Source organism: Brachycentrus maculatus, unplaced genomic scaffold, assembly GCF_059751285.1.
Source record: "Brachycentrus maculatus isolate JH-2025_06_01 unplaced genomic scaffold, ASM5975128v1 h1tg000322l, whole genome shotgun sequence".
In the NCBI taxonomy this organism is placed as follows: domain Eukaryota; kingdom Metazoa; phylum Arthropoda; class Insecta; order Trichoptera; family Brachycentridae; genus Brachycentrus; species Brachycentrus maculatus.
Window position 1 is genome coordinate 813,064 of NW_028281071.1, and position 25,133 is coordinate 838,196.

At 32.0% G+C, this 25,133-nt stretch overlaps 2 protein-coding genes across 2 annotated transcripts in view; one reads left to right on the forward strand and one right to left on the reverse strand.

Annotated features, from left to right (window-relative positions):
• Moe (moesin) overlaps nucleotides 1-16,781 on the reverse strand; it is an 84,252-nt gene extending 67,471 nt beyond the window's left edge. Inside the window, exons 1-2 of the mRNA XM_088268368.1 lie at nucleotides 16,670-16,781; nucleotides 16,277-16,314 (exon numbers count right to left, since the gene is read on the reverse strand). Coding sequence (XP_088124494.1) covers nucleotides 16,277-16,288 — 12 coding nt within the window. The 5' untranslated portion in view covers nucleotides 16,289-16,314; nucleotides 16,670-16,781. The remainder of the gene's footprint in view (nucleotides 1-16,276; nucleotides 16,315-16,669) is intronic.
• Nucleotides 16,782-18,647: 1,866 nt separating this feature from the next.
• Nucleotides 18,648-20,056, forward strand: Taf13 (TATA-box binding protein associated factor 13). The gene is made up of 3 exons (XM_088268376.1): nucleotides 18,648-18,850; nucleotides 18,927-19,108; nucleotides 19,786-20,056. The coding sequence occupies exons 1-3, from the start codon at nucleotides 18,809-18,811 to the stop codon at nucleotides 19,964-19,966; spliced, it is 405 nt and encodes a 134-aa protein (XP_088124502.1). The 5' UTR covers nucleotides 18,648-18,808; the 3' UTR covers nucleotides 19,967-20,056.
• Nucleotides 20,057-25,133: the final 5,077 nt, after the last annotated feature.

The window sequence follows — 25,133 nt, forward strand, 5'->3', positions numbered from 1 at the left end:
CGTACGGTTTTTTCAAACCTTGAAAAACCATTGTAAAGAATACATATAAAATAAATTGAAATAATTCTGAAGTCGAATAGTAGCGATATTGGTGTACTGAATATGTTAAGGGTGATGGTGATGGTGACGGAGTAAACCTAGGTTTATTCAGATTAACTTAGCATTACCCAATTCTGTTGGGTTAACTTCAAAAACTGATACAAATAAAATTGAATTCGCAGTTTACCCGTGTACGCCTAGATCTACCCAACGCTGATTGGATAATGTTAGAAAAACATAGACACTATAAGTACTGAGTCAGGCCAAAGGAACATTTAAACAAAATATTTGAATTTATACGTTTTATTATATGAAAAAAAAAAAACAAAAAAAAGTTACAAACATATTGTATGGTATATTTAAAAAACCCAACCTATCCTAACCTAACATTACCCGGCCAGTGTTGAGTAGACCTGGGTATACATGGGTAGATTGCAAATTTCAATGTATTGTTGTCAGTTTTCGAACATTACCCAACAGGATTCAGTAACCCAGATAATTAACCCAGATAAACCTAATTTACTTCGTATTCTAGCATTACCCGCTACACATACATAAATAAAATGATCGTTTTACTTTGAGATTAAGATTAAGAAGAGGTTAAGATCACCAACTGAAAGTCACACCCCCAACACAGAGAAATAAAATTGTATCAATCTTAAACAATACGAGTCGTTGCCATATCCAGACTGAGGCTGAATTCAGAACAAATACGAACAATACTGAGAAAGTAGAAATCGACGTCGATGAAACAGAATGACACGCACAGTTGGCTCGAGACTTGAGGTATTTTTCCTCTGCGCTTTATGGATTTTGATGTTTTTCTCCACACGACACAGAATAGATTGCCTTTTGAACTCTGTAGAAATGCGAAAAAAAAACGCCTAGAAACCGACAACATATTAAGCATCAAGTTGGTTTAAACCTTGATTAAAAACGATGACGTACATTTTTATGAAAAAAATATATATCGAATTGCCATTTAAGTTGTAGAAATTCATAATCTAATATTTATAAAAACACGATTTATTTTTATACAGAATTCATTTATCGTTCGCAATAGCTATTTCGCCCTGTTAAGACATTATCAAACTGTCAATGAGGGATGATCTAACAAGATGAAATGGAAGAAGGATGTTCTATGGGATAAAATAATTTCCATCGATGTTTTAGGATACATATTTCACTTTTTTTAAAGTATTTTATTATTTTGAAGGTGGTCCCTTTTAAAAGTCTAAAAACTACAATTTTATGAATATTTTTTTTATTTACATGTATACTGTTTACTACAAAAACGCAAATAATAACACTTCTTTGATTAAAGTAATGAATGCACTACTGAATAAGGTAGTCTTCTTCAATTAAATAAATACACTACTCCTGGTAGATGCAGTAATTTTAGTAAACATTTCCGATGCAATGTTATTCGACAGAGATAATAGTTAGTTCATTTTGATATAGAAATGTTTTTTAAATTAAAAAATATATACTTATATGAGGGTTTAAAACAAAGAAATTTCGCAATACGTAATATGACAATGTAATTTTTATTTAAATTCGATAACTGTCACTTGCATGCTTACTCAAGTTTTGAAATATTTAAAGAAGACAAAAAAACGCGAAGGAGAAAGACAGAGTACAACATACATAAGAAGCAATGATTAAAGAAAACACTTCATTTTTTACCACTTGAGTTTTATTATAGACTACATGTTTCAGAAGTTAAACTTCCATCATTCAGGTCTGTATAATAACTAAAATATAAAATATAAAATTGTTCTATAAATAAGGAGAGGGGAAAGTAAGGGGAAGGGGTTAGTCAAGGAACGGAGTTTGAAAACAAAGGAAAAATGGAGAGCAATGGCGAAGAATTTTGAAACAATATATTATTTAATAAATTATTATTAGAATTCAGGTTTTTTTGTATTTCTAAATTTTCAAGATAATTCATAATTTATTTATTTATTATTTATAGAACAATTTTATATTTTATATTTTAGTTATTATACAGACCTGAATGATGGAAGTTTAACTTCCGAAACATGTAGTCTATAATAAAACTCAAGTGGTAAAAAACGAAGTGTTTTCTTTAATCATTGTAACATGTCTTACCACAAAGTTAATGCCGAAACAATAAATAAAATATACATAAGAAGTGTGTAAGGTAGGAATAAACTACTCGTAATTTATTTTACATACATAAATTACAAAACTTTTACCGATAACTTTCACTGAATTGTCATTCCAATGAACCAAACATAACAACTTCGAGAACACTTTGACAAATCAAACGGAGTGAGTCTTAAAGAAGAGAAAAAATATTTAAATATGAGAAGACGATTAAACAAGTAACAATCCATTAAATTATATCTACAACATTTTGAGTGTGTCCAAACACTTGTTTACAAATCTGAATTATCTCCAATTAGGAGTTTTAAAATTTTTATTTATTTATTTATTTCAAAATACATAGATGAAGAAGAATATGGAAGTCAGGGCATTTACAGGGCTTACGACCGTCATATGCTGGTTTTCACCAATTCTACCCATGATTTTATATTGAATTCAAAGATTGTGTTTCGAGTTTAATCAATGTATCTTGAGAATCCAAGAGTTTGAATAGTGTGGTTGTCAATCATGGGAGAATGTTACACGTGTGTAAAGTGATCACTTAAACCAGCCCATTACGGTCGTAAGCCCTGTAATGCCCAGACTTCCATATTCCACCTTCATGTATGTTGTGGTACCAAAAAATAATGAAAATTATATTTAAACTATCAATTTTTCAATGAGATGAAAAAACATTAGGAAAACAAGTTCTTCCATGTCCAAAAGGTATTTTTATTACTACACACGTGTCGTTATATGGCTGCCCAGAGAGGTGGAAAGGGGGGGGGCTTATATCGACGTTCTCCTGGCTAACTGTCGTATCTGAGTCCGGGCAAATTTTGCAAAGTTTTTTTTTTGTATTGATGGTTATTCCCGTTAATATCGTCTGATATGTAGACTTCGAGCTCAAGAGCTATTTTTTATATAATTTATGTATGAAGCACCAACTTTGTGATTTTCTAATTTTTAATTAAAATATAACGTTGTTTTATAATCACTATAAAATTTATTGTGATTTTTAAACAAAGTTATATTTTAATTATAGCTATTTTTTACTTTAACCAATATAAATCAAACACGATTTAAAACTAACTAATTAACCAAAACGTTGTATGACAGATGTTCGAATGGTGATATAAGGAAAGAATGCAAGGCTGAGATGAGCAATATCGATAAAATTAAGAAAAGTGTGTTGAGATGGTTTGGGCATGTGAATCAAATGAGTGAATAAAGGATAATTAAACAAAATATGAGGTAAACGTGGTTGGTAATAGAAGCAGAGGAGGAAGACCGAGGAAAACTTGGCATAATCAAGTTTTTCAAATACTTGAAAGTGGTCAGGTCGGGAGTTGGAATAATTGGCGAGTATGTATGAGAAGATGTATGAATGTGGAAGAGGAGAATATTGTGTGCAGACAGATTGGTGTGGCGTTCTATTATCTCTGCCTACCCCCGCGGGGAAGAGGCGCGATGGTTAGTTAGATAGTGTGTTCATAACAGAAATTTAAAATTTGTGTCGGGTTGTGGTACCGAGGTTAGTGTCTCGGACTCTTGAGTCGGAGTTTCTTGGTTCGAACCCGTTCTACCACAATTTGACACCCATTTCTAATAATGAGCCGCTTAGACTCACAGAACTAATGTGTAAAGGCAACTAGCCGTAACTCATGTTGCGGCTGTTTGGCGTAATACGGCTCAAAGCATTCTTTAACTGGCCTATATCATGTACAATCACAGATTCTGCTTTATATCTTTCCCTCACTGAGATTTTCATTATCCAAGTAGCCGCAAAATTGTATTAATTTGTTACATGTATTGGCGAAAAGCATCATTTTAAGTTTACCATAAACGCGTTTATCTCAAAACTACTGTTTTTAACTTGCGGCTTTGCATATTAGAGAAAAAGTATAAAATTTAAGTATTTTTATAAATAGTAAAAACACAAATATTTCTCTATTTAATTAATAACATAAAATAAAAAATTTTAAAAAAAACAATAAAAAACAGTTAAGACAGTTAAGAGAGCGACGGTATTAGGCATTCATTAAAACCACGTGGTCAACAGTCGGCGGAAAGTATGTAACTAGCAGAGCCTAGAATTTAGTAGATTAGTATGCACGCACATTAGTAGAGTTACTGGAGCGTCATTTCAAAGTCATGTTTAAAATTTGCCAAACACATTATACGGAGGTGTTTTGTAATATGAAGTAGCACATGTTATGTACACATCATTGTAGCACGCGTCCTCTATCTTCACCTTGTAACCGAACGAGGAAATCACCTAATTAATGCGTGTGCTTCGATTGCCACATTCGCGGAAGAGATCAAAACCACTGGAACGTGGAAAATATGACAGAAAAATACTATAAATTACACTTTTCTAAAATATGAAAATGATTAAGCGAATAAATGTAATCGTCCGGACATATCACTCACTCCTTTCAAGAACGTCATAAATCAAAAATCGTCAATTTTCATGTTTTTGGAATGCCCAGAAAATGTACTATATCCCAGCAAAAGCGGCATATTTTAACTTAACTATTATTTACTCGCTACAGGGCTAAAAGTGTTGTTTTTGCATTTTGAAGAAAGGGTATTGATTAATTATTTTTCAAATAAACTAAATGTTTTTCAAATGGAGAAAGAACCTTAAGGTTTTACATAAAAAGATCTGTTGCACAGTAAAAAGTTCAATAAGTGGCTTGATATTTATTTTTAAAACATTGTATTTTTAAACTTTAATAACGTTCTCCTGAAAAATCAGGTTTTTTGATTTATGACGTTCTTGAAAGGAGTGAGCGATATAGTACAAATGTACGAAGCACGAAGTGTACCGGAGGTTAGTACGTTTGTCTATCAAGCATGAGGTACTTACTATATGCATGAGGTCGTACTTTGTCACATGAAATACAAAATAAGTTAAAAAAGATAAAGTAGTATTGATGGTAAATTTAGGCAGAATATTGAATTTTTAATTTTTAAGTCGCACAGTGGAAGGATGTTTCTGCCAGTGTCAATTCTTATTTTTATTTACAGTTAAAATAATAATATTTTTTTAAAGAGTTCATAAAGCACTTAATATTTGTATTCAGAAATCCCGTTAATATTTGACCTTGTAAAAAATACATATTAAAAAGAAGTTTGGCCGATCCAACCCTGATGCAGTTAAAAACTATAATTTATCTAGTAAATTACCATCGCTCTGCATTCTATATGCTTAAAATCAATGTAAACGCAGCCCAGATTCGTAACGCTTAGCGAAACTTCCAACAACGATAAATAAAAAAATTGTGATAACTATATAATTTTTGCACTTTCGCTATTTTTCCGTTCGTCTAAGAAACGTCAGTGCGAAGGTTGGTTTTTACTAAAGTGTAAATTATTGACATTTATCAAACTTTTTTCGATTCCTTCTAACTAGGTGAAAATGCCAATCGAATCTATTCTAACTAGGTGAAAATGCCAAATGAACGCAGTACCGATGCTAAAAACAACGAAAACTGTAAATTTATGATAGATCGAAGATGACTGACCATAAAGTTGCGTTTTTGTACTTTTTTCGTTGTGTTCAAAAAAGTCGTTAAAAACTTTTATATTATATGAGTAGACTAATAAGCTAGCTAATATACACGTGTATTATACAAAAAATTAAAATACCGTTTAAATAAATAAATATTATTTTATTTATTGTTTCGGCATTAACTTTGTGGTAAGACATGTTACAATGATTAAAGAAAACACTTCGTTTTTTACCACTTGAGTTTTATTATAGACTACATGTTTCAGAAGTTAAACTTCCATCATTCAGGTCTGTATAATAACTCTATAATAAAACTCTATGTAGTCTATAATAAAACTCAAGTGGTAAAAAACGAAGTGTTTTCTTTAAATAAATATTATATACCATATCAATACAGAACGATACATGAACGTATCATGCACTATGATGTATGTATTAATTTAGGAATTCAATTTATATTCGAAAGGTATAAGGCAGGGGAATTTTTACTAATAATATGTAAACTGCCGTGTAAACGTCGACGAGATGAATTAATTGAACATTACCAGTGATACGTTACATGAAAAAAAACTGATCACGGACAATACTGAATCGAGCAGGAAAAAACGCGACCTTGAATAGTTAGTTGACAGCGGCGCGGAGGACAGAGAGGGGAATAGAAAATTAATCTTCTGTTAATCTGTCTTTTTCATAACGTGTCAACAATTGATTAGCTATAAATGTTTCATTATTACCGCAAATGCTATTCACATGGCAAGGTTGAGAGATTATCCAACACAGGTAAGACAATAAGTGCTGCAAGTCAGGTACTCTGCACGATTCCAGTAATGAATCCATCTTGATATTATAGTGCTATTAATACCATAAACACTGAAATAATATCATCAAGGGAATGAAAGGGTACAACTTACGCAAGTGCGCAAATAAATTGTACGCAAAGAGTTACTGAAAGTATCCTTCTAACACCTATCGAAAAACTCAATATAAATTGAGACCGATTTCTGATGTCAATAAATCATACTGCAGTATCTCGGTTCAGTTCTGCGACTGTTCCGCTTCCGCTAACGTAGATAAAATTATTTGGTTTCGCCGTTCTACTAAAAATTAACAGCGAAACGACACATTTTTATATTTATAGTTAATTTTAGGTGACACATCATTGATAGTAGCAGAAATCCTTCCGTTCTACCTAATTTTTAAATCCTATTAGCCTCCCTGTTTCTTTTTCGAATAAATTCTGACTGGAAAAAAATCGGTCGATATGAAGGATGTGGACGATTATTTGAGGATATTGAAGAAAGAATTTATTGATGCAAGAACATTAAACCATATGTTTATTGATTCGGAAAGATTATATAAAAAAACAATAAACCTCCCAGTATGTAAAATAATCCGGTAAGGATCTTGCATACATCTAAATAAAAGGGTGTCCTAAATAAAAAGTTTTCTACAACCAACCATAGATGGCTCCCGTGAACTCAAATATGAAGCGTAATAAGTGATGATATACTCGTATATATGATATGTAGGAGTTCCAAAAAATCGAGTAGTGTGGTTGTCAATCATGGGTAGAATAGTGAATGTAACACGTGTGTAAAGTTTATTGCATCACTTAACCAGGACGTAGGCCCTGTAAATTCTTAGACTTCCATATTCTTCTTCATCTATGTTGAGATGTCAACATGTAAAAGTCTTCTGATCCATTCTGTTTTCATTTCTATTCCGGAAAATTTTCAGACTGTGTACGTATATTTTATAAAAATCCGACAAATCGCTTAAAAATAGACGTGTTGATATTTTAAATGGATAAGGACATTGTCCATGTATTCATTGCCCTTCAACATGTACTGTAGGCAGGCCTTACCACCGTATGTACAGAATATTAGCATTACGACGGTGTAAAAAGCGGTCTAAACCGAGTGCAGCACAAATCGCTGTACACGAGAAATAAACATATGAATTATTTAATTTATATATTATTTAGGTTCATTTCTGCAGCCCCCGAGTTGAGGTTCCCTGCTGAGCGATGATGCAGCCGCGTAGGCACTGTGGATGGACCTTTGTCTCCAGTGATTACACAACGCTGGGATCGCGGTCACCCCGCGGCCCTGACACCCTTACATTGTACCTGTCGATGGACGAAAGTCATTTCGCTCGTAATCATATTCTTTTCTCATCCCGTGTTCATTGGTTTACTCGATGAATGGCCCATAGTACGTATTTTAAGTATCAGATATTAAAAAAAAATACAAAAACAATAACGAACAGTTAGTTAATATGTTGTGACGAATGGAAGACTTGTCTGGAAAAAACGACATACAAATAGATATGTATAATTATTTTAATTATTTAAGTACTTCTAGTAAGTATGTATTATCTAGCAGTACTTAGAATATACAAACTGTATAGAGAATTACAATATAGAGAAGTCGCATTTTCTATACAATTTCAACATTAGAAAATATTAAATTTATATAAATATGCATTCTTTAACAACATTTGTTTATAGTGAACAGGAGAAAATAATATAGCATTTTCCAAGTAAATCTCTTTGAGTTTCATGCAAGGAGATCGGATAAAAATCTAAAAATTAAGTGGCTGCAAAGCATAAGAGCCAAATAAACAAATCGTTAATGGGGACATTTGACGATTCATCATCCTTAAAATCAAAGAGATTTATGTGAAAAATCGGTACAGTATAAAAATATCCTCGTTTTTCTACAATGTGTAGAAAAACGAGGATATTTCTGCATTTCTTTGAGCATTGTTTGCAAGCACGATATCTTGTAATTATTTTTATAATGTTTTAATTTAAAAAAATGTTAATAAACATTTTTAATACGTTATTAACCAAGTAATTATTTTTATTGAAAAATACAGCTATTTTTTAATTAAGAAATATAAACTAAGAAATTATTATGATAAAGAGGTGGTAGAAAACTAGTATTTTTCGAAAATATTTATTATTTTTATACGATAAGTGTAAAAAATATAGATCTCTAGGAGATTACGCTGTTTACCTCTTTCAAAGTACTAATTTTGTGATATTATAGCATTTTATAGCTTTGCCATGTTTTAATAACTATTCATAATTATAATACGTATCGTATCTCCACACTTATTAAGACGTATTAACTAACAACGTAATTAAGAGTAATAATAATAAGAATTATTCATTACTTTTATATAACATTATAAGTAAGATGTTTGACCTACATGAATGTAGTTCTAGTACTATAAGATAAAAATGCAAATTGCAAACTTGCTGTGCGAGAAGTCAATCAAATCTACTGAAAACGTTTGTATTACAAGAAGGTACGATTTCAAAAAAAAATATGTTGGGCTTTTTCATATGAAAAAAAGTAAATAACATAAAAATATTTTTTTTAAATATATATTTCAACCATTTAAGGTTCACACATTTTAACAAAATATTAATATTGTTCACATTTAGATTTTCGTCTACCGGTTTCTAGATGTACCCATCTCTTCGTCAGGGCAATCGCTACACAGGCACGCAAGTAATATATCGCTCACTCCTTTCAAGAACGTCATAATTCAGAAATCGTCAATTTTCAGTTGTGCATGTTTTCGGAATGCCCAGAAAATGTACTATATCCCAGCAAAAGAGGCATATTTTTACATAATATATACCCGCTACAGGGCAGAAAGTGTTGTTTTTGCATTTTGAAGAAAAGGTATTTAATATTTTTTTTAAATATACTAAATATTTTTCAAATGGAGAAAAAACATTCAGGTTTTACCTAAAAAGATCTGTTGCACAGTAAAAAGATCAATAAGTGGCTTCATATTTAATTTTAATACATTGTATTATATTTTTAAACTTTAAAAACATTCTCCTGAAAAATCAAGTTTTTTGATTTATGACGTTCTTGAAAGGAGTGAGCGATATGTACACACCAAAACTATAGCATTATTCAGTACTTTAGGAACCGTTTTGCACCTAGCTTTGGGAACAGTCTTCACTAAAGCCCCATAAACCTACACAAAATATTTATCATATGCGATATGTTAAATTTTTTACCATTGTCTTACTGAAATCATACGTTTAAGAAGATTTATGCAAGAACCGTAAGCGTCGGATATAAGTAAATATATAAAATTTTAATTAAAGTAAACCGCCATACTCTTTGAATGCATTTTGAATAAATGAGCAAAAACGATAAAGTTTCCAATTAAAAAAGGTACCTTTTCAAAAATTATAAACTCAACTAGTAACATAAAGGTATGTATATTTTTTGAGAAGTAACTCCTTTTAACAAACACTTGAGTCTACCGTAAGATTAGAACCATTATTTCAAAATCCACGATAATTATTTGTAATGGTTTCGATCGCTTGGGCTCTTTATGTACAAAAATCCAATTATCTATCTTAGATATTGGGTGGGATTAACAATTATAAGATAAACGAGTTCAAAATGCCGATATTTTATGGAAACAGATAGTAAAAATACAGTCTTCATAAAATATTCCATCTTCATACGGGTGAGAAAATAATTGTCTTTTTTTAGATCACTGAGGTGCGTATTTCGATTGAAAACATTTAGTCCGTATATCAGAAGCGGGGAAAGTATAAAGTATACATAGGAATTTGTAAAATATTTCAAAAACCCGCTATTCTCTTAGATTCCCTGGCTTATCATTGCAGCGATGGAGAAATCAAGGCCTCTACTGCAAAAAGCTCAATTTCAGCTCGAAACCAGTTTCCTAGCATGTCGGTCGCGGTTAGCCTTTTTTATATCGTGGTCTAGTGTCACTTTCTACTGCCGAGTTCAAGTTTCCCGCGCGGTCGGTCAAAGAAATGGCGGGAAGTGGATTGCAGCGGGCGGGGGGCGGGGAGGGGAAGAGCGGGGAGGTATGCGCGATCAGGTGCGCCGGCCGACCTAGTGCCCTCTCACACACCTCTATGGCAGGGCCAAAGCAAGGCAGAGTTTTTTGGCGCCTGGGCGCATATCCCAAAATGCTCTACTGTCACCAAAAATAAAACAATGTTAATAATAAAATACACGTATAGCAGATAAACACAAATAAGTTTTGAGTAAGGTCCTAGCGATATATTGCCTATACCCAAATTGAACAGCTGCATGCCAAATATATAAAATAGAACCCAGTCGGGGATCCAAAATGAACTGAAAAAATATTTTATGGAAAGATATTCGTGTTAGCAATTAGTTATATTTTGTCATTTGTTTCCTTTACATGCTTTTACCTTATGTTATGTTAACTAAAATTGAAAGATTGTATTAAGTAGAAATATATAAAAATTGTATAAAAAATGTAACAATATTTATAAAAATAAAATAAAATACTGTATATCTTTGCTCTTATCTTTTGTCCAATTCCCAAGTGGAAAAACAAAAAAATGTTTTGGATATTTTGCTTGAGAATCTTAATCAAACACGACAATTTTAAGTTTTTATTCAAAATAAATGCATGGTCTTGAGAAGAAAATAGATGTTGAAAGGAAAGGAGTTTTAAAAAATCGGTCAAATGCCAATATATGTGTATTATTAAAAAAAAATTGTGCGCGGAAACACGACCGGCCCCTGGAGCGGCCGATCGCATTCTAAATTTGAACGTTTGAGATCTCAGCCTTAACATGTCTATGGTAAGGAATCATATCGCTCACTCCTTTTAACAACGTCATATATAAAAAAACTTGATATTTCAGAAGATCGTTTTTAAAGTTTAAAAATATAATAAAATGTATTAAAAATAAATATAAAGCCACTTATTGAACTTTTACTGTGCAACATATCTTTTTAGGTAAAACCTGAAGGTTCTTTCTCCATTTGAAAAATATTTAGTATATTTAAAAAAATAATTAAAAAAATTAAATACCTTTTCTTCAAAATGCAAAAACAACACTTTCTGCCCTGTAGCGGGTAAATATTATGTTTTATGGGATATAGTACATTTTCTGGGCATTCCGAAAACATGCACAACTGAAAATTGTCGATTTTTTATTTATGACGTTGTTGAAAGGAGTGACGACCGGATAATTTTATGAAAATACATTATTTTCAGTCATCATCCCCATTACAAATTATTGCCAATTCGACATGCAAATTTTCGATTTGAAGATCAAGATTTCGAGATCACCAAAATGTCTAACAATGCCACAAAATGCCCATCGTCGACCGGCCCTGCTGTCGGCCAAGTACAGCCACTAGTGGCTCTCATCACGCGCTATTGACCACAGGCGAGGCTGGCGCAGCGCGGTCCTAACATACGAGGAATTCAGATGGATTCCAAAATCTACGCACATTCGCGCGAGCCAATGTGCGTAGTTCTACGAACGAGAAGGCTGTCCGGTTTATTTGCCCCCCGAGATTAGATACGCGACACGATACGGCGTACAACTTCTGGAGCTCGCACACAAATCATGCCCAAAAATATACACAGCAACTGATCACCATTTTTTCCACATGAATTTTATTTGACCAGCAACCGGGTTTTGTCGTAACCGACGTCATCAGACCAGTATGATACTAATATACACAGCAGTTGATCACCGTTTTTAGAGTAATAACTCATTATATAAGGTTTACGTTTTGTACTGAAATTTCTTGGTGGAACTGCATTTTGTAGAATAAAATAACAACTAAGTATGTGTGTATTTTTTTCCATATAAATTTTATTTGACCAGCAACCGGGTCGTAACTGATGATCCGATGATGACTGACGGATCTGATGATGTCGGTTACGACGAAACCCGGTTGCTGGTCAAATAAATTAATGTGGAAAAAATTACATGGTTGTTATTTTATTCCATTAAATAAAGGTTTTAAAAAAATGTAAATTTCATCGATATCATTATAAAACATATCTTATTTTTTCTTCTTCAAACCCTTATCCGTACCCAATGGTGCATAGGGCACTGCATCATATAAACGCAGTGATATCTTGATCGTTAACGCATGAAGGAAAGGTGATCAGCCCTCCGCTTCAGGTACCAGGGTCATATTGAATAAATACTTCAGTGAAAAAATCACTTTATTTATTTGATCAGCCCTCCGCTTTATGTATCAGGCCAGGGTGAAAGTGAAAATATCACTAATATGTAAATCGAACCCGGGACCTTCAGAATGATAGCTGAGCGTGCTGACCATTACACTACGGGGGCGGGCATACACACAACAATTTTTGACATCTCAGAATATACTATGATAACTAAAAATAGAAAATTATACATTCATATTTACAATAAACACTAACGTCATGAATAACGAAATGCGTTATTCGAAACAAGTCGGCTGTCCAAACTCAAAACACAGTAAGGGACATTTTTTTTGTAGTATGTTTTTTTGCATTTTTGGACTAAGTAGATTCTACTTAGTCCAAAAATGCAAAAAAAAAAAGTACTACAAAAAATGTCCCTTACTGTGTTTTAAGTTTGGACAGCCGAAGTGTCAATGTCCGAAAAAAACGCAATTTTTTTTTTGATTTGTTAAGTGAATTAAAAATTGGAGAAATACTACGAAAATTGTAGCAGAGCAAATCAAATGCTTACTAATTCAATTTGCAGTTCGCGAGAATTAAACCGGCAACGCCAGCTTCGCAGTCGAGCTTCTGTCTACCCGACTAAAGTCTATGTTAATAAAAATAATAATGGATAATTTATATAGTCATTTTCGTAAAATAGTACCTCAAGGGCGCTTAAGTAATCGGTCGAACGAAAAAAAAGGATTTTTTGTAATTACAGATACACCACATATAAAGATATTTTGAGTGTGTTAAAATTTTGGTTCACGAATGCTGAATTTACTTAAACCTAGGAGTTAATTAAAATATATGGATATATCTTAACATAGATGAAAAAGTCATTGGGGTATGTATGAGGAGATGCATGAACGTGGAAGAGGCGAAGAATGTTTGCAAAGACAGAGTGCTGTGGCGTTCTATTCTCTCTGCCTACCCCTTCGGGGAAGCGGCGTGATGGTTAGTTAGTTAGATGCGAATTTGGTAGTCGGGATATTTACGGCATGTTATTGGCTTGTTTAGGTGATCACTTTATACACTGTTTTGACATTCACTATTCTACCCATGATCGACAACCACACTTAAAATTTTAAAAATTTGTATGTTTGCTTCAATTATAAATATCATTTGTATATTCCAAATAAAACTACGCAAGTGACATCTTTGGTTAAAATTAATAATTTGTAAGCAGAATTCTTTATAAAATTCACGTGATATCCTTTTTTGGAGTTATTTCACATAATAAGAAACGGCTAAAAATATCAGTTTTCTAGTATATCAAACCATTCAGAAAGAAGATTTTTTTGCAACGTGTGAAAAGTATTTTTTGTTCTTTTTATTTTTAAATAAAGCGAAATATTTGTTTTTTTATTTTTATCACAAATATTTCAATTTCATACTATTCCTGTGAGCCTAAGCGGCTCGTTATTAGAAATAGGTATCAAATTGTGGTAGAGTGGGTTCGAACCGAGAAACTCTGACTTAAGAGTCCGCGACACTAACCACGGGACCACAACCCGAGACATTTTGGTTTTTGTAATAGCAAATTATATGAATATGCTCAAAGTGAAATAACCAACATGAATCTCAACTATTTATAGATCTGGCATTTAATTTTAAGAACTCCATTTTAATATATATATACAAATTAACTATTAAAATAAAACACTGATTTTTAATCCACTAATTGTATTTTTTATTTATTTAAAAAACATAAAAATTAAATTTGTGACAAATGTTTCGCCTTGTAGCATTTTCAACAATTCTGAAACAATTGCAGTAAATTTTTATTTTGTGTTTTTAATAATAAAATACAATTTAGTAGTCTAAAAATCAGTGTTTGATTTTAATATTTAATATTGAGTCTTAATTCACTAGCTTCTCCGTAGGGATAAGAAGAAAGAATAAATCACCAAAATGTATGTCTGCCTTTGCAGACATGGTGTGTTTCTCCTCAGTCATAAGTCTTTTCATCCCTATTCCCTTTTAAGGATTCGGAGAACTTGATCATGCCATGTCTTCTTCAACCTTCTTCGGCTTCCACTTATAGTCACGCCCGCATAGTAAATCCGTTTTACCATTTGTTCATCACTCATTCGCTCCACATGCCCACGTATGAACTAAATTATAATAAATTCTTCAAATAACACAATCATAGTATTTTGAAATACAGACTATAAGCCATGAGGAGGTGCGTGCATTCCATATAGGCAGTAAAGCAGTGCCTATCCTAACTTACCCACCTGGCATATAAAAACGCAATCAGTACCTACCCTACCTCACTAAGTAGTACCTAGCTTATGATAAAAATTATGCAATGAATTTACTTTTTTATTAGAATGTAATATTTCAATGCCAAGAGATTGGGGGTTGTGGAATTCCACAACCGCCAGTCTCTCGGGAATGAATTGATGATCAGTATAGAAGTTGCACTGTACTTATTCTTCGTGGGTTACAAATCTTTATGATTGATTTTCTTCTTTCATGGTCAGTCTCCACCCATCTCTTTCTTCCGCTCGTCTCTTACTTACAAATCCACATAAAATAAAAATAAATTAATTGTATATATATCACTCAACTTCTGATTACGTTTTGTTATATTACTACTTGTATGTGCATTAGCACAATCGGAGGTTTGTACGGACTAAGGGTTAACTCAAATGGGTTCTGTATGGGCGGTTTTCATGATACCTTGAGATTTTCATCTGAACTTCCGCTCAGATAATTCTCCCATTGATAATTATGTAAGAAACTCTCCGTTCGATACTCAGATAGATTGATGTGAATATCGAAGACAGAAAATATTGGATACAATTAAGGTTAAACATTAAGTGAAGACTCGTAACACAGTTTTAAGAAAACAAGAAAAAGATAAACAATTTAAGTCTTGAAGGACATTGACAAATATGAAGTTATCATCAAACGGGATATAAAAAAACCCGTAGGTTTGTATTATTGTTACTTGGTTATCGTCACCAAAATAGGAAATGAGTTCATTTTTATAAGAATGCACTCTTCTCTCTTGTTTTCGCTTTGAACATGAAATCCAATAGAAAAATAAATAACACCCCATTTATTCTTAAGTATCACTAAAATGTTTTCGCCTCTTCAGTGGAATTTAACAAAAAAAGTATTTTAAGCAATTAAAATATAACGCAGAAGGAAACAATTGAAAATTTCCAATAAAAATCATCAAAATAAATCAAATCAATTCATTGAATGAAACTACAGTTAAACCCAAATAAAAGACTGAGTTAAAAAATTATCATTCTACATTATTTCAACTGTACTTGAAATCATAATTCTTCAAATACAACTAGTAAATAACTGCCTTTATTTAAGTAAAAGCCAGACTAAAATTTTTATGTATATTCTAATTTGTGCAATTTCCATTCAAAGCCTAAGTAAATAATTTTATTATAAATTGTCACATTTTTATGATGTGAATAAACATATGTTTTACATATATCAGTAAGTTTATAGTATTAAATTGGTGACAGTGATGTCCAGACACACTTTTAATTAGTCAACCCTTAAAAAATATTTCAAATCATACTTCCAAAAGGTTATTCATAAATTTTGTTAATGAAAATAATGTAGAATACTCACGGATTTCGGCATTTTGATTTTTTTACCAGCCTCCGAACCTGGAAATGAAAAAGCGTATCTAGTAAGAAACTTATAGTTTGTGACAGTATGCATGACACACATTAGTTTTAGAAAGTATTTCTTAATCTAAAAACAACACCTGCAATTGTCAACTGGAGACAGTTAGTAAACAATAGGAAAGTTTCGAATGCAGTCGAGATATTCAATGATTAGGTAAATTAACTGACAGGGAAGCAGAACAACATGCACCTTGACATAGTAAAAAGTTTTGAGTAACAAGTGTCCACTAATTAACTGCACCGGGATACATGTTTTGTTATAAAAAATGCGTCAAGTATAGAATGTTAGGTTTCCAGATGATTTTTGCGGTCATATAATTCATCTCTCACTTACTCTAAAATCTGTTTGAATGGAAAATATCACCGAAAACTCCGCATAAGTGGCACAATCATGTACACAGTCAAAAGCACACACCCAACCGGGTTAAGAAATGTTGCGATCGCTCGCCGTGTGACAACTCGATGCCGTGACACCAGACAAAGGCTAATCACTTTGATAATGTTAAATGCTAGTTAAGTACTGCGTGAAAAATAAAAACTGGGGTAAAAAGTTATAAAAATAATTTATAAATAACCGAATGAATGTTTTGACTAAAAAATTACAGCACATGATATAAAATATTTAAATGTACTCTCCACAACATCCTCGAGATTGAAGGAGATTGAAACTCAACGAGACCAAAACGGAAGCTATAATGTTCACTCACGGGCGCAGGGAGACGAATACTAAACTCGCGTTGGGAGGAGGGAACATCCGATGGCAGAACGAGGTTAAATACCTCGGTCTGAACTTGGACAAGAAGCTCTCGTGGACCTTGCACGTCGACAAGGTTAAAAGCAAAGCGAACGCCGCTATGGGAGCAATCGCTCCCATCTTTAATCGGACATGTCCACTGAGCGCAAAGACAAAGACAGTGATTTACAATACACTCATACGTCCCATCCTCACCTACGCCTTTCCGGTTTGGGGAAGCATTACCAAAAACAAACATAAAAATCTGCAGGTGACACAAAACAAGGCTATTAGAATCATACACGACACACCGAGGCGTTGCAACCTCAAAAGACTACACGCTGACAAACGAATCCCGACACTCATAGAATTTTACTCAATACAAACGAGAAAATTCTATGAGACACTCCCGACACATACAAATCCCCTAATCAATACACTCGGACAATACGACTCGGACAACCCATACTTCGACTTATACAATTACAAACACAGGCTGCCGAAACATTACTTAATGTTCGGCACAAGACCCCCAGACTGATCGACGAGCAGCAGCAGCAGATCGCCTCCTCGCCTCCCTACTAATATTTATTTTCTTTCAGCTTCAGGATAAGTGTTTAAATTAATAATTAACTTGTGTTAAGATATATTATAAATTAACTTAGCATGTTCTCAAATAACTTATTTAGCATGTATTATAATATCCCTTAACAAATGCATTCTCTTCTAGCAGTGTAGTGCAGTGCAGTGCAGTGTATGGTGTAGTGCAGTGCAGTGTCTGATGTCATAAGTGTAGTGCAGTGCAGTGTGTAATGCAGTGCAGTGCAGTGCAGTGTGTGATATTACAGGTGCAGTGCAGTGCAGCATGTGGTGTAGTGTAGTGCAGTGCATTATTAGAGTGATAGTGAAGTGTGAAATACTTAACTTCGCGTAGTGCTTTCCCCTTAGATTTCGCGTAGGGTTTTTAATTTGCCACTTTCCCTACAAAGTGTTTGATTTGCCTTTTTCTTAATACAGTGATAGTGATAGTAACTTCAATTTTCTAAATGGAGTCGATGCGCTTAGCGCAGTTACTCCAAAGTGTAAAGTCGTGTCCCATCAGGAACAATTAAATGTAAATTCAGTGAAAAAAAAAAAAAAAAAAAAAAAAAAAAAAAAAACATCATTTCACGTTCTGTTTTAAAATTTTAATTTGTTCATACTTTTCATTTACATATAAGCGCATTTATCTTTTTCACACAATATATAACTTAGTAACCAACCATGACGTCGCTTCTCTGCAGGGGTAGGCAGAGAGAAAAGAACACCATACCACTCTGTCTTTGCAAACATTCTCTGCCTTTTCCACATTCATGCATTTCTTCATACTTACCCGACGAACATTTATAGTAAATGCAAAGAACATAAAAGGCGAAAAAATCAATCGTTATTTATACTCATCGTAGTAGGTACTTGTCCTATAAAGGTAGACAAGTAAACACCCGCGGTTTAAAAAAAAACTATTTTATCTAGAAAGCACTGATAATATTACTTAGGTAGGTAACTGTTTTCAATTTAAGTTGGCCAACATGATTTATAAGGATGTCAAATTTGTTTACCGTTTTATCTGCGATTTCGGATTTTGCTTTTTGATGCGTCCGCGAGCTCTCGGTTTTAACAATTATTTTCAAATTAGTAGCCTGTGATAATTGATAAATAATAGATCTGAATGAGGTAGACAGTTTTTTTTATCCTTAGAAAATGTCCTCAACACCACAAGACTCTAATGAGGCATTCGACCAAGTAAGGTTTTGTCACAAATTAAATGGGATGATTAACAAGTTCAACAAACTTACTTCTCAAACATATTTATTTTCAGTTTGACGAAGATGAAAGTGCCGATGTGCAGCTTGGCGCAACACCTTCTGGTCGAAAGAGGCTCTTCAGTAAGGAATTGAGATGTATGATGTACGGCTTTGGAGATGACCAGAATCCTTACACAGAAAGTGTCGATTTGCTCGAAGACCTTGTCATAGAGTTTATAACTGAGACGACTCACAGGTTTTTTGTCTTCTAACCTTACCTTTGTTTACTGAGAATATCCGCATACCCATGTATCGTGTAGTTTTATAGCTATACATTTTTTTTGACATCTCAACATAGATGAAGAAGAATATGGAAGTCTGGGCGTTAAGTGGGCTTACAGCCTGTCATAGGCTTGGTTAAGTGATTACTTTACACTTGTGTGACATTCACCAATTCTACCCATTATTGACAACTTCACTACTCAAATTTTTGGAACCCCTAGATATATTGATCAATCTCGTAACGCTGTATGTATGAGTTCTCACAACAGTCATCTATGTTCAAATGAAGAAACCTTTTATTAAAGCTTTACATTTATATATAAACAATTCTAAATGTTATTTAACTGAATTGTAATTGTCGCCTCCATGGTGTAATGGTCAGCACGCTCAGCTACCGTTCTGGAGGTCTCGGGTTCGATTCCCAGCGGGGTTCAAATAATTATAAGTGGTTTTTTTCACTCTAATATTTATTTAATATTACCCTGGGCTGGCACCTGAAGTGGAGGGCTGATCACCTTTCCTTCATGTGTTAACGATCAAGATAACACTGTGTTTATATGATGCAGTGTCCTATGCACCATTGGTTGCGGATAAGGGTTTGAATGAAAAATGTTATTCAACTGAATTAATTTAATTGATTATTTTTTTTAGAGCAATGGAAGTTGGCAGAACGGGTCGCGTTCAGGTGGAGGATATAGTATTCTTAGTTCGTAAAGACCACAGGAAATATGCCCGAGTGAAGGATCTCCTCACCATGAACGAAGAACTGAAGAAAGCTCGAAAGGCTTTCGATGAAGGAAAGTTCGCAGGTAATCCTGAGATGGCTCCGTAAATTACAACTAGTCCTTTGCGGTTTGGGATATTTCTTTAAGCTAGTTTTAAATTGTATTTAGCAATGATTAAAGAAAACATTTGTTTTTTACCACTTGAGTTTTATTATAGACTACATGTTTCAGAAATTAAACTTCCATCATTCAGGTCTGTATAATAACTAAAATATAAAATATAAAATTGTTCTATAAATAAGGAGAGGGGAAAGTAAGGGGAAGGGGTTAGTCAAGGGACGGAGTTTGAAAACAAAGGAAAAATGGAAAGCAATGGTGAAGAATTTTGAAACAAATATTATTTAATAAATTATTATTAGAATTTAGGTTTTTTTGGATTTCTAAATTTTCAAGATACCTTTGGCCTTATATGGAATAATTTGGCCTTTATATGGAACAAGGTGTAATAATTTTAATTTATGAGAGTGAAATGAGTGATTAGTATCTATTATGTGATTTGCAAATTCCGAAAAATAATTACTAACAAGACCGCTATGATGTTCTTTAATTCTAATCTTTAAATTTCTCGCAGTTTGGCCAATATATTTTTATTACAATCTCCACACGAAATTTCATAAACACCACTTTTTTTGTAATAAATCAATTTTAGATTTTGAGTTATCAATGTATTTAGCAATGTAACTATCTAAGTAAAAAAAAAATAAAATGAAATAAAATTAACAAACTGACTTTTCTCTTTAAATGCAATGGTATATTAATTTCTTACCTTTAATCTGTACCCAAGAAGCATGCGGATTCAACCATTGGTTTAGTGGGGCTGGAAAGAAATGACTGATAAACATTTATGTTTAATTATCGTGTTTGTTAACCAGTTTACTGACTAGACCGAGCGTGACTCGGGCAAGAAATTTGTACTGCATTTGATGAGTCCGAGCACTGGTCGGGTAAATCGTATTCCGACTCATCAGTCCTGCTTTGCCCGAGTGAAATATCGACCCATTTGTTTTCATTGAATAACCCGAGCGGTGTACAGACAGTCTTGTTTCGACTTGTTGGTCACAATTTCTGGCAAATTTTCTTGCCTAAATTTCTTCAGTTGAGTGGTTAACACGTTGACTGCCAACTGCGAGGTAACTCGTAGATTGCGTTATTTGCTAGGACACCGACTACGAGTTATCTCGCACTGTGTTTGATTGCCATATTCGTGCCGGTACGATAGAATTCGTAGTATATCAGTGCTAATATGGATAGATGGCTTCTGGGAAGTGAACAAAAAACCAATGCTGGTTGACATGAACAGAAAATTTATTGATAAATGAACAGAAAATATAATTACAAAAAAAATATTAAAAAATTAAGAAGTAAAAGGATGTTTTTAGGGTTGGCTTTTAAGACCAGAATTCTGGCAGTCAACGTGTTGTAAGTTTTTTTTAAATGTATACAAATGCAAAAACCATAACCTGTGTAGAAGTACATACATGGACTTTTGTTTGAGCCTCCTAAACATATTATTTTTGGGACTTGCGTCTGTATGCCTCTCCAATACAGAAATTATAAGTGCATGCAAAATTTCACTACTCTTAGCAACAACACATGTTTATTTGTTTCATTGTTGTTTGTTTAGGTCACGAGAGTAAATCCAAGTAATTTTGTCCATCTTCATTGCCTTCTCATCATTCCGTTTCCCCGCTTGTAGCGTCAACAATAGTATCATGAGATGTAATGTATTTCTAATTATATACAAATTATGATTATGTATATATATATAAAATTCATAAATTCATGATGATCAAAAATATCATGTTGTATTTATTGAAAAATATTGATAATAAAGTATTCTTACTTTAAATTCTGGTTTATTTAAAAAAAAATAATCCTTGCTTGAATTCTCCAATTTAATTTTTGACAGGCGCCAGGGCGTAGTTGGGTAGACGCTCGACTGCGAAACTAGAGTCTCAGGTTTGATTCCCGCCAAGTGCAAAATAAATTCAAGAAAGATTTATTTTCAATTGGTCTGGGTATTTGTGATGTATTTTTCACATTTACCTTCCCTATCGTGCCTGCAGAAAAGCCTCTAAATTGAGGCTTTGCGGGTTATTCCTTTTTAAAAAATCATACTTTTGCTGCATTTAGTTAAAGTTATAAAATAATTAATAAAAAAATTGTTGAAGATTTGTATTGTAAAAATAAAATACCTTGTAGTTGAATGAAATATGCATTTATTAATTTTGTATTCATTCCATAAGTAGTAAAATATATTATTATAAAACGAGAAAAGGAAAAAATATAATTGAGAATATTAAAACACACTGGTAAAATACAATAGGTATACAATTTAAAAAAATATTCACTTAGTATAAAAAAAATATTTGCAAAATTATTATAAGTAGAAATATTGATACATAAGAAAAGTTGTTGAAATTGTAATATAAAGTAACGTGTCCAACTCCATTTGGGATTATTTTACGGGAGAGTGTAAAAAAATCATAATTTAATCATTAAGCGATATTTATTGATTAAAAAAAATACACTTTGTTGAGTTCTATACTCTATAAAATAAATAGGAATATAATAAAATATATCTTTGAAATCAATAAATTCCGTTTGATGATCGTAATCTTTTCTGTAAAGTGAGTCCAACACTTAATGGATTAAGATGATGCTATACATTTACATATGTCGCTCACTTCTTTCAAGAACGTCATAAATCAAAATTTGTCAATTTTCAGTTGTATATGTTTTCGGAATGCTAAAAAAATGTACTATATCCCAGCAAAAGAGGCACATTTTTAACTTAATATTTACCCGCTACAGAGCAGAAAGTGTTGTTTTTGCATTTTGAAGAAAAGGTATTGTTTAATTATTTTTTTAAATAAACTTAATATTTTTCAAATGGAGAAAAAACCTTCAGGTTTTACCTAAAAAGATCTGATGCACAGTAAAAAGTTCAATAAGTGGCCTGATATTTATTTTTAATACATTGTATTGTATTTTTAAACTTTGAAAACGATCTCCTGAAAAATCAAGTTTTTTGATTTATGACGTTCTTGAAAGGAGTGAGCGATGTGTGAATTCACCATATTTATGACATTACCATTTTATTTATATATAAATATAAACTGACTTTGTCATGAGTTAATTAATATGAAAGAAATATAAACTTACACATAAGTATTTCAAAATAAATATTATAAATAATCTATAACATGACTTAGTACATCTTAGGTTTAAATCATTTTAGTTGACCAAAATAAATAGTTTCTCATTTTAAAATATATAAAATGATATTGTAATTTTTCAAAATAGAACAAGAACAGTTTAGGAAGAGTATGGATTGTTAAAAATTGTTATTACTTGTACAAAGTTCCATAAGAATCGGAGGCACTGAATTTTATGTTAATTGTAATCACCTTGACAGTAATATTTAAAAATAAATTAATATATTAAAAATTATCAAATCAAGTTTTTCTTCATACTATGTCTTGGTATGTATTTATTAAAATTGAAAATAACCAATTACAAGAAACTTGGATTGATACATACCAGCATTTGTAATATAAAAACTAACGGCACAATTATTTTGTTTATAGAAATAAAACAAATGTACCATTATTTTTATTTTGAAATATTTATTATTGTTTTAAGAATAAAATACGTATACAAGGATAAAACTATGCTGTAAAAAATATTTCAACAAGTTTTTTGTGCCCAGATAAAACCATCACATTCACGTTTTACTATTTAATATTTTTTAACAATCAATATACTAAGTAAACGGATTAAATTAAATGCAAGTCGACACAACAATGTGTGAATAATATAAATTGGAAGTTGGGTTTTAAAAAAGATAAATAAATATACGAAAATTATACTTTTGTATAACTACTAAGATTATTAACTTATGTAGGTAAGGACACAATAGGAATATTTATTGCCTATGTTATTTTAACAACCTTTTGATATTACTTTATTACTAGACAATTATATTAAATATCTTGTTTTCTACGCCCGTCTAAAAATACTTTACTAAAACATATATTACTTTCGGGTATAAATTTGAATGAATTTTTGCTATTGTATTCTAAAATCTTCAATATTATGTGATTGTTAGTATGTACATATTAATTTTTCTATAGTTCTATGTGATATATTTATACATCTCTATGCCAAAGGAATGGGATTAATTTTTTTCAAAAATAATTTATACAATTTCAGTCATTCAAGTAAATGATTGATAAAAAATAGGCGGGTTGTGGTCACGTGATTAGTGTCACGGACTCTAATGTGTGAGTTTCTAGGTTCAAGTCCACTGCTTCAACTTGATTGATATATTTAATAACGGGCTACTCAGGCCTACGAAAATAATTGAATTGAAATGATTGTGCATAGAATACAATATTATTTATCATTTTCATTTGAAATCCGTTTTAATGGATATTAATGGATGTATCCATTTAAAGATCTACATTGCAGTATGTATAAATTTTTCAAAATAATGTGGCGTTTTTTCATAATTTTACCTACACCTTATTTTAAAAAGTTGACTGTTAACACGTTGACTGCCAACTACGAGATGACTTATAAATTATGTTCATTGCTAGGACGCCAACTAGGCGTCATCTCGTACCATGTTTACTTGCCATATTCATGCAGCTATGATAAAATTTGTAGTATATCAATGCTAATATAGATAGATGGCTTCTGGGAAGAGAACAAAAAATCAATGCTGGCTGACATAAACAGAAAATTTATTAAATGAACAGAAAATATAATTATGTACTATAATTCGAGTTTTTAATAATAAAATATGAAATTGGCTTTTTAGACTGCAATTCTGAAAATTGCCGTGACAGTCAATGTGTTAAACTCTATAAATTTTTATTTCAGAATAAATAAATGTATTTAAGTATATCTGAGAAACATATAGAAATGCTATAAACACTAACCATTTGTTTAATGAGTCAGTCAGTACATGGAACAATGTTTTGAACATGTAACTATATCTATATATTAAATTTCTTGAATTTTTGGATATAATTGTCTTAATATTATAATATTTAAGATGTGTTAGGTGTTCACAAAGATTTTTGCCTACAAATCAATATACTATTCTAAATATATTAGTAATATTATTTTTTGTTCTATCTAATGACATCTTATGAACTAGATATATTATTAAAATTATTATTAATAAAAACCTATATCTGACTCTTG

Coding starts and splice junctions, on each gene's coding strand:
- Taf13 (XM_088268376.1), top strand. CDS start 18,809: ATGTCCTCAACACCACAAGACTCTAATGAGGCATTCGACCAA. Junction 18,851..18,926: donor CTAATGAGGCATTCGACCAA/GTAAGGTTTTGT, acceptor ATTTATTTTCAG/TTTGACGAAGATGAAAGTGC. Junction 19,109..19,785: donor ATAACTGAGACGACTCACAG/GTTTTTTGTCTT, acceptor TATTTTTTTTAG/AGCAATGGAAGTTGGCAGAA.